General features: G+C 47.1%; 1 protein-coding gene across 19 annotated transcripts in view; it reads left to right on the forward strand.

The window, feature by feature from the left end:
- RIMBP2 (RIMS binding protein 2) overlaps positions 1-16,823 on the forward strand; it is a 591,563-nt gene that overhangs the window by 555,264 nt on the left and 19,476 nt on the right. For all 19 annotated transcript variants that reach the window (XM_068243476.1, XM_068243541.1, XM_068243461.1 and 16 more), the window contains one exon: positions 12,724-12,858. In XM_068243476.1, the coding sequence (XP_068099577.1) occupies positions 12,724-12,858 (135 nt within the window). The remainder of the gene's footprint in view (positions 1-12,723; positions 12,859-16,823) is intronic.

The following is a 16,823-nucleotide window of genomic DNA, read 5'->3' on the forward strand; positions in this document are numbered from 1 at the left end:
ACATCATGACGTACCTCTGCTATTGCGGAATGGAAGGTCGATTTAATGTCCGCTGCCATCGCTTGAAGGTCGTCTAAAGTTAAGGCCGCCTTTTTCTTATCCTTCTGCAGGTTGGTGCCTGTACTCGGCGGTGACGCAGTATTGGAGTCTTTGACGGGCGCCATCTTGAGTTTAGATGAGTCCGTGTTAGCGCCGCGGTGTGAGCGGAATATCTCTGGAATAGTAGGTCCCAGCGAGGATTGCGAGAGTGTTAGGTCTTCCTTAGAGGCTAGCTGCTTGCGGGTGCTCCTCATAGCTCAGATGAAGTCAGGTAAATGGCTAGTTTTTAGGTGCTTCGAGCAGTTGTGACACGAGAGCTCAGAGTTAAGCAGCCATCTTGCTCGGGATCCAAGCCACGCCCCCACATTCCTTATCTTAAACTGATCCCATCACAGAAATACAGCAGCATGGCAAATTGTTTATCCAGGGAATGCTTACTGTAAATATCAAGAGTTTCATCACTGCTCTTCAGAAGTTCAATTAAAAAATTGATTCACACACCTCTACTTACTATCACACAGGAATGAATTCCTCTGCAATTACGACACACAAGAGTTGCTTCCACTTTCCTGATACAGAATGCTTCAGAATACAGTTGCATTGATGAATGCTGTTCACAAGCACCTGCACAGTATTCCCATATCTAACATCCCTGAAAGAGGGACATTCTCAATACTTTTCAGCCAGCTCTTGTAAGTGGGAGAAGTGGGGCAAAATGAATCAAAAGTAAAGCACAGTAGTTCAATTTTGACTCTGAGATGAATTAAGAACTGTGTAGAAGTATAAGCGAAGACATACAAGTTTCCAAGTTGTAAAAGAATGTTATACCAGCACATCAGTGAGGGGTGGTACAGTAGTCAATATGAGTAGTTATGATTGCAGGAACATAGCGTTCGGTAGTTTCTGTACTCTGGAAATGATGTATTTTGGAGATGATTTGTAGCTAGGCGTGACCGTTCATATTAAAGTATTAGATGTGGGAAGTGAGGTAGTCTAAGAGGGTACCAAATGCAAGAGATAGGATAGAGAAAAAACTACCATTTAGGGGGTGGTTTTAAAGTTGAGGGAAAGAAGTTTTACTTTTATTCAGGTTTAATTTTAGGTCCTATCATACATGCATGATGAAATGTTTAGTAGGCAGCATGAAACTACCGTACTTGCTGAATTGGAAGGGGAAATTCGGTAGTCGGTTTGCACACATGTAGGACTATAGGTTAAACAGGTAAATGAGATTGCTAAGGGAGAAGGTATAAAGAAAGTCCAAGGCCTCAACATTGGAGAACACCTAGAGAGAAGAGTGGTAAAGGAGTCACAATTAACAGATATATTGTGCAAGTGGTGAGATAGATTTAGAAGCACAAGCACTGGTGCACATGGCAGGGGCCCCGAGCTCTGCCCCACTCCCCATGCAACACCAATAGGGGGAGTGCAGGCGAGCCCTGGTGCTGCCACTGCCAGGGGATACACCCACACTGCCTTTATATAATGCTGAATGCAAAACACACGAGAAGCAAATGCTCACTCCCAACCAGCAATCTGCCATTTTAATATGGTGAGCAAACAGCCCGTCAGCCAATCAAGTGCAATGGTCACTCCCGTGCCTGCAGTACCATATCTAGTAGGAATTGCATAAGTTCAGCAACATTCAGGTTAGAGGGTTCTGATCACTAGCAGGGTGCACTGTGTGCAGGTAGCCTCTCACGTTGCACCCCTCCCTAACCACTTACCCAATACTGTACACTGGAAGCTGCAGTAGCTTCTCACTTCGCACTCCTCCCTAACCACTGACCCCATACTGCAAACTGGAAGCTGCAGTAGCCTCTCACTTCGCACCCCTCCCTAACCAATTACCCAATACTGTACACTGGAAGCTGCAGTAGCTTCTCACTTCGCACCCCTCCCTAACCACTTACCCCATACTGCACACTGGAAGCTGCAGTAGCCTCTCACTTCACACCCCTCCCTAACCACTTACCCCATACTGCACACTGTAAGCTGCAGTAGCATCTCACTTCACACCCCTCCCTAACCACTTACCCGATACTGTACACTGGAAGATGCAGTCGCCTCTCACTTTGCACCCCTCCCTAACCACTTACCCCATACTGCAAACTGGAAGCTGCAGTAGCCTCTCACTTCGCACCCCTCCCTAACCACTTACCCCATACTGCATACTAGAAGGTGCAGTAGCTTCTCACTTCACACCCCTCCCTAACCACTAACCCCATACTGCACACTGGAAGCTGCAGTAGCCTCTCACTTCGCACCCCTCCCTAACCACTTACCCCATACTGCATACTGGAAGCTGCAGTAGCCTCTCACTTCACACCCCTCCCTAACCACTTACCCCATACTGCATACTGGAAGCTGCAGTAGCATCTCACTTCACACCCCTCCCTAACCACTTACCCCATACTGCATACTAGAAGCTGCAGTAGCCTCTCACTTCGCACCCCTCCCTAACCACTTACCCCATACTGCACACTGGAAGCTGCAGTAGCCTCTCACTTCACACCCCTCCCTAACCACTTACCCCATACTGCATACTGGAAGCTGCAGTAGCCTCTCACTTCACACCCCTCCCTAACCACTTACCCCATACTGCACACTGGAAACTGCAGTAGCCTCTCACTTCGCACCCCTCCCTAACCACTTACTCCATACTGCATACTAGAAGCTGCAGTAGCCTCTCACTTCACACCCCTCCCTAACCACTTACCCCATACTGCACACTGGAAGCTGCAGTAGCCTCTCACTTCACACCCCTCCCTAACCACTTACCCCATACTGCACACTGGAAGCTGCAGTAGCCTCTCACTTCACACCCCTCCCTAACCACTTACCGAATACTGCATACTAGAAGCTGCAGTAGCCTCTCACTTTACACCCCTCCCTAACCACTTACCCCATACTGCATACTGGAAGCTGCAATAGCCTCTTACTTTGCACCCCATTCTTTTTTGCAGCTTCCAGTATGCAGTATTGGGTATACAATACCTTTGCACTTGATTCGCTGATGGGCTGTCTGCTCACCATATTAAAATGGCGGATTGTTGGCTGGGAGTGAGCATTTGCTTCTTGTGTGTTTTGCATACATTTGAAAGCACCTGAGAACTCATGAATAGTGAAAGAGTGAAGCAACTGGAGTACAAAGCTGGCTCAACATGGTTTCATGGCTGGTTTACCAGGTAAAGGCTCTCCCTGATCTCTGTCATTTACCCAGAGTACTCTCTTGCATTGTTCTTTAGATCTCAGAGAGCAACCACTGCTAACTATGTACTGTAAATAGCATACTGCCCATTCCACATTCTCTCTGAGTGAGGGACTTGCCTGATCTTTTAATGACATCAGGGGCTGGGATGGTTTTAAGTAAAATGGGGCCCTGGGCAAAAACCAATGTGGGACCCCTTACATTTTCATGCTGTACTGAAAGTTAACTTATGACATCTAAAGTACCTGACTTGTAGGGCACCTAAGGAACCTGAGGCCCTGACTGATTTCCCAATTTGACCCTATGGTAGCACCAGCTCTGGTCAGGGGGCTAGCTGCACACACATTAGGTTCTCACTCAAGAAGGTCCTGAACCTTGGGAATATATTTTGGGTGGTTATTTAGGTTTTCTGTTCAGATCTATTCCTTTAAGATTCCCAGAGTAAAAAAAAAGTGTTTGCAAGTCCTTCTAGAACCCGTATGAATCAAAACCAATTCCGGTTACAACCCCCCTTTGTACTTGGCGAGATAAATCATTCTTCTTCTGATTCTGATAAAGTTGGCTGCTGAATAACTTTACTTCTTTGTGAAACTATACACATCAAAAACTGATTCAAAAATGAGGAGAGACTGCACCTTTGTTTTCCTAGCAGCTTTTGTCTTCATTTTTCTGCCTATTCAATAGTGCTATGTAGAAATTGAACACACAATTGTGCTTGCTGTGCATTATCAGAAACAGATACTCTAGAGGGAACACTACTACTGAAATGCATCATGCATTTTCAGTGGGGAAAACTGGTGAGAAAACCGACACAATAAAGAATGGGGGACATGGGGCCTGATGCGCTATGTTGCGGTAACGTTGCCATGCTCAGGAAGCACATGACTCATTTACTGTAACTAACACCGAAGATATTACTGCTTGTTAATCTTTAGCGACATGCGCATTACCGTGGTAATGTGCATGTTGCTATTGTAACGTGTGGTAAACTGTGCAGTACCATAGCAAAGCTTGCATTATTGTGTTAAAGCCCCCCCAGCATTAGTAATGGTAAATGTGCAGTGTGCTTCCTGTGCACTGCAACTTTACCACAATATAGTGCATCAGGCCCTTGGAGTGTAAAAGTTTCTCTTTGCTTAGCCACTTAGTTTGAGAAGGAGAACCAGCTGTGCTATCCGAGCTCATTCGGATAGAAATCAGCTATCCGGAGATATCCGAGCTCGGATAGCGTCATCAGCTCGGATAGCGTCACGTCAGACGTCACCTCGAGTCCTCACAAGCGAATCAGAGGGCTCCCAGCCCTCTGACTGCAGCCAATCACAGAGGGGGAGCCTGGCCAAGCCCCCCTCTATAAATAGCAGGCGCCATGTTGCCTCACTAGTCCTGCTTGTGACTTACTGACTGATTGTACTGAGAGACTGCTCCAGTGCTTTTTGTCTGTGCAAGTAGTGCATTTATTGCTCAAAACATCAAGCGTTTTTACACTCCAACACTTGATATTCACCTGTATTGCTTTGTATTGTAGATAGATTGTATTTTAGGCAGTTTAGTTTGTGTGATTAGGGACTAGGGAGGGAGACTGTCACTGGTGCTGCTGCAGCTGCAGCAGCTAGTCCCTGTGCCTAGGCAAGGCAGCCTGCCCTGCTCTGTGCTTTAGTCTCTAGTTACCTGTGCTCTCACCTGTCCTACTCTACTGTACTACTTCTGTGTTAGATAGATTATTGTACTATTTTGTAGTTAGCAAGGCCCAGCTTTACTGCTATACCTGTCCTGTATCTGCTCTCTGTAATCTAGTCACACCTGTTCTATTGTTTAGCTAGATTTTTCTATTGTTTAGTTAGTACTGTAGTGTACTCTAGTCTGTGTATAGGGACCGTCCGTCACCACGTTATCTAGGGTCTTTGTGTGCGCAGTGCACGTCTGCGCTGTCCGCACCCTCTCGTTAGTGCTACACCCGTCCTATTGTTTATATTACTTGTATTGTGTATTCGCTGAATTGTACTGTACTGTAGTCTGTGTATAGGGACACCGTCAGTCAGCGTCAGCTAGGGTCTTTGTGTGCGCACTGCGCACTCTCTCGTTAGCGCTACACCGATCTCTGCTGTAGAGTACACCCGTCCGTCACCTCACACACCCACCACCACCAGTCCCACCCCATTAAAGTACCCCACTTGTCCCACCCGCCTTTACATACATAACTTTTTTTTTTTCATTTGTATAATATTAAAAATATATGATGTCTGGCACTGGCAGCCGTGGTTTGGGCAGGGGCAGCAATGGCATCGGCAAGAGAGGAGGTCGTGGCAGCCTCGCCACCACCACCACCATGCGCAGTTCTGCGTCTGCAGCAGTGGCTATTCAACCATTTGCCACTGGCCGTGGACGCCTTGGCCACCCAACAGCTGGGAGTCACGCTGCAGAGACACAGCAGCAGCGTGTGGCGCAGATGTTCCTCCCACCGCCAGGTCGTAGCCGTCCTATTGAGGAGAAGGACGCAGACTCTGTGGTGGAACTGATGGTGGATGAGCAGGCCACCATTAGCTCTGGAACCGAGTCCTCCACCCCCGCCACTACTCCTGTTCGTAAGAGCAGCAGCAGCAGCCGCCGCCCAGCACTGCCTGGGGAGGAGGAGTGCAGTTCTCCAGCCCCAGCGGGCAACACCAGCACCCTGTCACTCAGCACCTTCTTCTTATCCCCAAGCACAGCGAGTGTATGGAGTGCTGTTGCGGCAGAATTGGAGGAGAAAGAAATGCTGATGAGCACTTTGGGGGATGATGCTTTGGACAGTCAGACAGTGGTGAGTGTCCATCAGCCCATGCATGCAGAAGGGGAGTTTGTGGGGTCGTCCCAGCAGGACATGTTTGCAGAGGGGGAGGATGATGATGACAGGGTGAAGGACAGAGACTGGGTGGCAGATCCTGGGGATGTCATCAGCTCTGAGGAGGAGGATGCATCTACGGGCCTTGCTAGAAGGATCAGCATCCCAGACATAGGCAGGATGAGAAGTGGGCGTGGTATGCAGGCCACACAGCGTGCTGATCCAGAGAATTCTGCCAGAGCCACCAGCCGCACCAAGAACCCCCCAACCACCACAGGGAGACCAGCGGCAGCAGCACCTTCGAGCCGAAGGGGAAACTTCACCTCCCCAATTTGGAATTTTTTCACCCTGCCATATGTGGATTGCAAATGTGCCACCTGCAACCAGTGCCGCCAGCAGCTCAGCTAAGGGAAGGAGCCCTCTGCGTACGGCAACACCTCTCTGGTGAACCATCTGGCAGGGAAACACTTTCATAAGCATGAGGAGTTCATAAAGTTGAAGGAAGCTGGAAGTGGCAGACCCGCCACCACTGCGAAGCCGTCGGCAGCAGCCACCCGCCCTCCTCCACCTCCTCCAGCAGCACCAGCAGGAGTGCGTCAGAAACGCATTGCTCCTCCCTCTGCAACTCCTGCCGCCGACACTGAGGCCTGTTCTGGCAGCCAGTCCTCAGTGGCCTCCTCTGCTCCCTCCAGTGATTCCCGTGCCAGCAAAAGGCTTCGCCAGACCCTGCTCAGCGACACCTTCCAGGGGGTGGTCAGGGTTCTGCCTCCCAGCAGCCGTCACGTGCGTCAGCTGAACGGCTTGCTGGCACGGGCCATGTGCTCCCAACTCCTGCCTTATTCCCTTGTGCAGGAGGGAAGCGACATGCGTGCGCTCCTGATGTGTGCAGCCCCCGATTGGCCAATCCCCAGGCGACATTTTTTTTCACGCACGGCCATCCCTGCACTTCACCGCTCTGTGATGACCAATGTCGGGAGAGGGCTGGATCAAGCGGTGGGTCAACGGGTCCACGTCACCATGGACTCGTGGAGCAGCCTGTTTGGGACAGGCCGCTATCTGTCCTTCACCGCGCATTGGGTCAGCTTGGTGGAAGGGGGTGAGGAGGGGGGAGCAGCATTGGGCACTGTCAGAGCAGCAGCAGCAGCAGCAACAACGCAGTGGGTGGTGCCACCATGCAGGGTCAGCGGAATTGCAGCAGGTTCCTCTGATCAGCTTCCACCCTCCGGCACACCAGCCCAAACCCCCGCCTCTGCAGCAGCGTGAAGCCCCGCCACTACCAAGCACTGCTGGAATTGGTCAGCCTGGAGAACACCAAACTGACGGCGAACCATGTCCTGGCCAAACTCCGAGAGCAGGAGAGGAATTGGCTGACCCCCCGAGGCCTCAGAGTCGGAGAGGTGGTGTCCGACAATGGGGCAAACCTGGTTGCTGCATTCAGCAGGGGAGACCTGACCCACATCCCCTGCCTGGCGCACGACCTGAACCTGGTAGTCCAAAAGTTCCTGCGGACCTACCAGGGGATGGACCGACTCCTTGAGGCGGCAAGGAAGGTTGTGCGTCATTTCCGGCACACGGCTGCAGCCGTAGCGAGCCTGGAAGAGGTGCAGAAGGAGCTGCACCTGCCACAGCACCGGCTCATGATCGATGTTCCAACTCGCTGGAACTCCACCCTGGCGATGTTGGAGCGTCTGGTTAAACAGAGGCAGGCTGTCAGCCAGTACGTTGCACGAGCAACAGTTGCCGCCATCACTGCAACTGGGCGTGCCGCCACCAACCTCCCGTCCATCATCTCCACGGAGGACTGGGGGCACATGCAGCAGGTGTGCTCAGTGCTGGCACCCTTTCTGCAGGCCACCAACATGGTAAGCAGGGACCATGCAATGGTGTGCGAGTGGGTCCCCATGGTGTGTGTGCTGGACAGGGCCCTGTATGCACTGCTGGAAGAGGGAGCTGCAGCCTTGGACCAGCAGGAGCTGCAGGCAGCTTCACAGGCCACCACTGAGGAGGAGGGCTTGGAGTTGGTGGAGGTTCCTGACCTTGCTGCTGATGAGGGGGAGCAGCAGAGTGCAGCTGGAGTGGTGCGGGGGTGGAGAGAGGATGAGGTGGAGGAGGCAGAGGATGAGGAGGACAGCACTGTCGGCTTTGGGGCTGCCGATGATGTGCCAGCAGACGTGGCCAGACTCTTCCCAATGGCAGCACACATGCTGAGGTGCCTGCGCAAGGACCCAAGGGTCATCCAGATGAAGCAGAGGGAGGACATCTGGATCTGCATGATGCTGGACCCACGTCTGAAGGGGAAGCTCAGCCAGTTCCTGCCTGCAGGAGGAGACCGTGCGCAACAAATTAGGGATTTGCAGCTGTCCCTTGTTGAGCGCTTGGAGGAAGCCTTCCCTCAGCTATCCACCCCCACTGTCCAGCCAGCACAGAGGCAGCAGCAGGTGCCTGCATCCACCAGCAGCAAGCGCACATGCACCACAGACCTGCTGTCTCTGACCAACGAGCTCTACATGAGTGTAGAGCTGCCATGGACTAGAGAGGAGGTGCCTGCAGCAGCATCCTTCTCCAGTCACAGACAGCACTTGACCCGCATGGTGGCTGACTACATGGGGTCCTTTAGCGGGCTTGACAGCATTGCCCCTGTTGATCCCATAGAGTATTGGGTCAAGCACCTGCCGATCTGGAGCGAGCTTGCGCAGTACGCCCTGGAAGTGCTCTCCTGCCCCCCTTCCAGTGTACTGTCAGAGCGTTGCTTCAGTGCAGTCGATGGAGTCGTCACTGAGAAGCGATCTCGTCTGTCTCACAAGTCTGTGGACAGGCTGACGTTTCTCAAAATGAACCAGGCTTGGGTGGAAGGCGAATTCCTGGCCCCTGTTGTCGGCGAGAGGGGGACATGAAGTGGCACTCAGCCACACACACATTACACCTGCTGCTGCTGCTGTATTTCTTCCTGCTGTCTGTGTCTCCACTGCCAGGGAACACATTAAAAGGTGCTGCTGCCCATGCGCCACCAGCTATTTACACTCAAAAATAGCTGCATTTCTGAAAAAAAAAATGTTATAATTTTGTGTTATTATTTTAGAGGTGTCCGGGTTGAAAACTGTGCTGTCCCAATTGTGTATTGGACACAATGTGGGCTTCACAACCGCTGTCTGGAACCTTATGGTTTTTATTTACGGCCCTGGAACCAACGCTAGGAACCAGGGCCTATTATGTCTTGCTGCCTGCCCTCCTGCCTGCTGCCAGTCTGCCACACACTCATCCTCCTCACGCTGCCTGCTGCTGTATTTCCTCCTGCTGTCTGTATGTTTCCACTGCCATGGAACACATTACAAGGTGCTGCTGCCCATGCGTCACCAGCTATTTACGCTCACAAATAGCTGCATAATGCTGAACATTTTTTTTAAATCATTTTAGAGGTGTCCGGGTTGAAAACTGTGCTGTCTCAATTGTGTATTGGACACAATGTGGGCTTCACGACCGCTGTCTGGAACCTCATGGTGTTCATTTACGGCCCTGGTACCACCGCTAGGAACCAGGGCCTATTATGTCTCGCTGCCTGCCCGCCTGCTGCCAGTCTGCCACACACTTATCCTCCTCACGCTGCCTGCTGTTGTATTTCCTCCTGCTGTCTGTGTCTCCACTGCCAGGAAACACATTACAAGGTGCTGCTGCCCATGCGCCACCAGCTATTTACGCTCAAAAATAGCTGCATTATTTTGAAAAAAAAAAATTATTTTAGAGGTGTCCGGTTTGAAAACTGTGCTGTCCCAATTGTGTATTGGACACAATGTGGGCTTCACGGCCGCTGTCTGGAACCTCATGATGTTCATTTACGGCTCTGGTACCACCGCTAAGAACCAGGGCCTATTATGTCAGTCACATCACACTGCTTGACACACACTACTCATCCTCCTGTAGCTGCATTGAGCTTCTGCTGTCTGTGTGCTGCTACCACTGCCAGGGAGAACAGAAGAACTATTTTCTGCTGCCACCCACTCTCCTACCAGCTATTACCATAGTACAATAGCTGCAACTACTTCCTCCTCCTGCTGATGTCTGTGTTTTACCACCGCCAGAGTACACAGAAAAAGGCGCTGTGGCTTGCAATGTGCCACTACCTATTAGACCATCAACACAAATATAACTATGGTGTTATTAAAATAAAATATTTCCACAAATGAAGTAAAAAAAAATATTACAAAAGAAAGGAAAACCAAGACACATAATATAATGATAGAGAAGAAGAGGAAGAAGAAGAAGAAGATATAGAAGAAGAAGAAGAAGAGGAAGAGGAGGAAGAGGAGACTTCCAACTTACAACCATTTTGGACACACCTTCTCATGCAAACACTTTTCATTAAGTTAATTTACTATTTTTGATACCTTTTTTATAACTACTACATCACCACATAATCACTTGATGGTTTTCTTCATAAAAAAGGTGGTTTCATGCATCATTGACCTCCAATACTAGTTTTAAAAGCTATTTAAGGCCAGCTCGAATATTTTACTCGAGTACAGACTCGGATAGTGACATCGGATATTCGATTAACTCGAATATCAAACTTCGAGTGAATTTGGATAGTTTACTATCCGAATTCGACCAAACTCGAATAGGATAATGAGGTATCCGATCAACACTGATAGGAGGTAATGGAGGTAGCAGTTGGGCTGAGGGTATTAAAGCATAGCTGCACATTCAGAGCAATTTACACCATGCAGACTATCCCTGGAATTGCAATGAATCGTATATCATGTTGTAATCAGATCTACAAACATTTGCTGTATATAATTTCCATAAAATATGCAGGCAACTATTGGCATCCCATTGGCCATCTCTAGTGATTTGCCCACTCCCACATGTCCCCACATTGTTCTGGCTGAACTTCCTATCTACATTACAGCCAGTAACAGGCATTAGTCTGCCGAAATCTAGCAAAGTGCAGTTTGCCGCTTGCTGTAGGAATCTATCGGGATCAAAATGAATTCCAGTCTCATAGGGATTGATTGGTTTGGCATATTGTAAGTAAGTTCGACATCTAAAGAGCTGCTAGAGCAGTGGCGTAGCAATAGGGCATGCTGAGGTTGCAACCACATCGGGGCCCCTGGACCAGAGGGGCCCTCCTCCAGTCACTGTATTAGCAATGGCTGTATACGTAAGTCAGCCACTAAGAGGTTCAAAGCTAGAACATCTAAAATATTTCCTGTCTCCATCTGTTATTTTTCTGCATCCATACCATTGGCATATTGTGAGAAAAAAATGCGGTTAGTAAATTTTCTTTCCTAGGGCCTCCCTTCCTGTTTAGTTACATATAATGCACGCTTTAAGTATTATAACTGCATACATGTTAAAAAGTTGCAGGGAAATTTGGGTGTAGGGTGAAGCTGAGTGATGGTGCTTGCTGCACTAACTGTTCCCGTACCTCATTTTTGTAATATATCTCTTACTGTAAACCCAATGTCTTGTAACATGTACATTCCCTTCATTGCATAATTCTGGCCCCAGCTATTGCCAGCACTCAAATGACACCGTTCTTATCGTAATTCGGGCTCCAGCTACAACCGGCACCCAAATTACACAGTGAGCATTAGTATAGCCGTAATTCACATTATGGCTTATGGTGGCACCCAATTACCAGGAACCACCCAAATCACCCGTTTCAATAAAACCAACTGTCCTCCACTTCTTTGAGTCAGTTCATGTGACTGTTGTGCTATTATGCCAGTAAACAAGGAAAATGTGCTGAAGGGAAGAGGAAAACCAAGATTTAAGATCAATGGCAAGAGCAGAAAAGGTCCATAATACAGCAAATGGGGGCACTATAAAAGGTAGTAAAGTGTGGGCATTATTTAATAGGAAGCACTTCTTGGGTACAGTATATCAAGGAGCACTACAATAGGAACATCTAAAATGGGTACTTTGTAATGAAAGCATTACAATTGGGACACTACAATTAAAATCTTGAAATGGAACTTAAAGGACACCCGAGGCGAAAATAAACTAATGAAGTAAACGATTGTATCTATCTTCCTTCTCCTAAAAATGACTTTTTAAGATATTCCACAGTTTCATTGTATGTTTAAATCTATTTTTTAAGTTTTAACTGTTTTATTGTTTTTGCTCAATGACACATTCATTGAAGTATGCCAGAGCTAAAATCTATGAACTATTGACCCTTTTTATCTATTTCCTGCTCTCAGAAGCCATTTTCTGCTAGGAAAGTGTTTTATAGTTGGAATTTCTTATCAGTGAAGGTCACACTGTAGTCAGGACTGAGTCAGCCACTTACATACCTGATATTTAACTCTTTCAGGCAAGGAAAGAAAAAAAGGAACACAGCATAGTTATTTGTGTGCTAGGCACTGTACATACCCATGTCTATCTCACCATGTCACATCGTATCCTTTAGCACCAAAACTGTTAAAATGAAGTGGTAGGCATGGCTTAACCACACCTTTGAATCTGAATGCAGAATGACAATTTTGGTTCTTGCTCAGATTGTAACCATACCACACGTTTTAACTCTACTGTGATTCAATAAAATAGAAACATTTAAAGTATAACAAAAAGGCTCCCTTTTGAAATTATACTAATTAAAGCTGAAGCAACCACAACCTTTTCTCTCATTTTAAAGTAGTTATATGTTTGCTTATAGGGTGAACTAAATGGACATAAAGGCCTTGTCCCCTCTAACTTTCTGGAAGAAGTGCCTGATGACGTTGAAGTTTACCTTTCTGATGCACCATCTCGGTATCCTCCAGATGCCCCAATGCGTACAAAAGTTAAAAGGGTAAGTTGCGTCCCCTGGAAAGACAGAAAACAGGATAATCGAGAGCTCACTATAGTGTAGGAATTGTGGTATTGATTAGAAAAGGAGATAATGAAATATTATTCACAGTTACCCCCAAGGTAACCACTGTATGCGCTGTCGGGGAGATTAACCTCAGCTCAGGTGAAAAGTCGCACTCTGTAGAAGATGGGGTGTCACCCCTCCACCAGGGTGGATAGCTAAAGTACTAGCGAAACAGAGGCGCCAATGCAGGATAAAATATATTAAAAACAGTTTAAAAAGGGAGGCAGTGGTGGACTTACCTCCCCATTCAAGACTCACTAAGTCAATATTAGACAAAAACGAAATGTATTGTTAATTCTTCTGACATTATTGTGACAAAATTGTGGCAATATTGTCGGAGTAAACAATTAATTTTGTTTTTGTCTAATATTGACTTAGTGAGTCTACGGAGAGGTAAGTCCACCACTGCCTCCTTTCTTAAACTGTTTTTTTTTTAAATATATTTTATGCTGCATTTGTCCCTCTGTTTACTTCCCCTGGTAAATCTACTATTGTTAATTGGTACAAATGCTATTGAGCTTACTATTTTGGTATATGTCCTAATACCAAGAGAATATTAGGAAAAAATGCATTTTTTGTATTTCAGATTTTGTGTATTTCAGAATGCCTAGCATTCAAACCTTTATGTATTAATAATCTTGGCTCTGCCTACACCAAAGTACAGTAAGGTTGGCACTACACAACGGATTCATACTAAAAGCCTACTTCTTTTTCTAATAGCAGCTAGAGGAGATACAGTATATATATATATTTATTGATGGCAATCCATCTATCATTTTCCTCTGAAAATTACTAGAGACTTCAGATGTAAAGGGCCTGCCCCTTCAGTGTTACCAGTGGGTGAGCGTGTGACTTACCTCAGCAGTTGGCAAGCTTTCCTCACAGGCTAGTCAGATTTGTTTAATAGCCCAATTCCAGCCAAATCTTTACCGTTACCCTTGAATAGAATGATGAGACTTAACTTTATTATGTCAGCTGCTGCCAACTTCTTTCTTGCACCTTATCCTTTGGGGACCCTGTGCCATGGGACAGTCAGCCTGATCTTAACTCACTTTTATTCTCTATCCAGTTTCTTTAACTGTTCTTCTCCACTGTCCAGTCAAAACATTCTTAAATGTTACCTCATCTCCCATACCACTTGCTGTTACAACTCCAGCTAAAAGATCACATACTTAGATTAACAGTATTGGAGCACCAATCATTCTGTGGTCCTCTACACCCTCTTTCTCTGCAAAACCCACTGCACTACCTGTTCTCTTGACCTCAATCTCTCACATATCTGCCCTACCAGGGGCGTAACAATAGACCCTGCAAGGGAGGCATCTGCAGGGGGGCCCAGAAGCCACAGGGGGACCCAACCTGAGAGACTGACAACTAAGGCAAGGAGAGATAACACTTTCTGCTCTCTGCACAATTGTTCTAATGACTGCATCTGCTCAGCCACTGATAATAAATCAACGTTTTGCAGACAAAGATTAAAGACAGTCCCTATTCACTGGGGGGCCCCATCCAAAGTTTTGCAGGGGGGCCCAGTGATTTCTAGTTACGCCCCTGCGCCCTACTACTTTCTTTGTTTTACCCCTGTACCCTCCTTATTCAAACTCTCGATTATAAAACCAGTGCCTAAACCCTTTCTGGACTAGTAAGTCTTCTCTTACTACTGGCACATCTCTCCCTCCTTTTTCATCAAAACAACTGGAATGGCATGGTCACACAGATTTGGTCCACCGTGTCTCGACTAACATCCTGTCTGACTACCTCCAGGCTGATTTTTGTCCTAACTACTCTACTGAATCTGCACTTGATAAAGTGACTAATGATCTAACTGCTAAATCCAAAGGCCACGTCTCCACACTCTTTCTTCTTAATCTGACTTTGGCATATCACACTGTTGATCATTAATTACTATTTTAAAAAAAAAATCCTTAGATATGCAGGTCTTGCACTCTTCTTGGCAATTCTGTCTCTTTAATAGGACATTTTGGTTATGCGGGCAATATGCACATTGCACAATGCCAGCTTACCACTAGGCAGCAAACAGTGCATCAGAAAAATGAAATTTGTAAAGATATCCATTGAGTTATATGGGCAGTGTGTTTAGCATCTGTTTGAATAAGACCTTAAGGTTTCCTACTCCCACTCCCTCTCCTCCTCTCACTGACTCCCAGTTGGGGTACATCAAGGCTCAGTCCTTAGTCCCCTTTACTTACCTAGATCTACCTTTCTGCTACTGATCATTCTTATTTAACATATCTTCCCATGATGCCTTAATTGTAAAGTCTCTTCCTGAAACTTATGTACAAAACTGAACTTGTGATTTGTACACCTTCTGAATCTATACTTGTTCCTACAATAACAATCAATGTCAGTGACACATTAAATAATTTCAGTTCAACTCTTGAATCCAATACACTAACCACCACCTGTCAACTCAAACTTAAAAACCTTTTCCTGCACTCACCTTGCCCTTATCAGTTCCTCTGCCTGGGAACAGATTAATTAAACCCCAATCCTTCCTGAACACTATTGTGTCAATTAACCAATTTAGCTCTTCTAACAACATTCTCTCCATTGGCTTTGTATCACACAAGGAATTCAAATCAAGCTTTTAACTATAATATATCAAGCTCTCTATAATGCAGCATACATTGATGAATTAATCCCAAGATATCACCAATCAATGTAATCTCTCTTCCACATTCCATTTGGCACTAGGCGTCCCTCAAGCTCTTCAAATGTAATCGTTAAACTTACCTTTTCGGGCAGGTATGCAATCTGTCCTAGGAGTAGGGATGATCGGAAAGGGCGATTTCCGATTCCGCAAAAATTTAGAATTCCATCAGAACGAAATTCTGTAACCATTACATTCCGGCAGTAAAATGAGGTTTCAAATGAGATTACTGAAATTGTACCGCCGGAAAACCGCCGGCACGCCGCGTGGCGGCAGTACAATTTCAGTAATCTCATTTAAAACCTCGTTTTTGAAACATCGTAGGCCATGGGACCTAGTGGCTGTTCCACTGGTAATTTTTTTTTTTTTTGGAGCAGCAGGAGTTGTCGTAGCCCATGGGACTTAGAGGTGGTTCCACGGCGGTCATCACAATTTTTGTTTGGAGCAGCAGGAGTTGTCATAGGCCATGGGACCTAGAGGTGGTTTCACGGCGGTCATCACAATTTTTGTTTGGAGCAGCAGGAGTTGTCATAGGCCATGGGACCTAGAGGTAGTTTCACGGTGGTCATCACAATTTTTGTTTGGAGCAGCAGGAGTTGTCATAGGCTTTGGGACCTACAGGTGGTTTTACGGCGGTCATCACAATTTTTTAGGGAGCAGCAGGAGTTGTCATAGACCATGGGACCTAGAGGTGGTTCTACGGCAGTCATTACAATTTTTATTTGGAGCAGCAGGAGTTGTCATAGGCCATGGGACCTAGAGGTGGTTCCACGGCAGTCATTACAATTTTTGTTTGGAACAGCAGGAGTTGTCGTAGGCCATGGGACCTAGAGGTGGTTTCACTGCGGTCATCACAATTTTTTTGGGAGCAGCAGGAGTTGTCATAGACCCTGGGACCTAGAGGTGGTTCTACGGCAGTCATTACAATTTTTGTTTGGAGCAGCAGATGTCGTAGGCCATGGGACCTAGAGGTGGTTCCACGGCAGTCATTACAATTTTTGTTTGGAACAGCAGGAGTTGTCATAGACCATGGGACCTAGAGGTGGTTCCACGGAGGTCATCACAATTTTTGTTTGGAGCAGCAGGAGTTGTCGTAGGCCATGGGACCTAGAGCAGCAGGAGTTGTCGTAGGCCATGGGACAGTGGCGGACACAGCCAGCAGTGGGCCCCTGTGCAAAATTGCAATTGTGGGCCCCTACGACCTGCAAAAAATGGGTGTGGCTATAACCTG

Source organism: Hyperolius riggenbachi, chromosome 1, assembly GCF_040937935.1.
Source record: "Hyperolius riggenbachi isolate aHypRig1 chromosome 1, aHypRig1.pri, whole genome shotgun sequence".
NCBI classification, from domain to species: Eukaryota; Metazoa; Chordata; class Amphibia; order Anura; family Hyperoliidae; genus Hyperolius; species Hyperolius riggenbachi.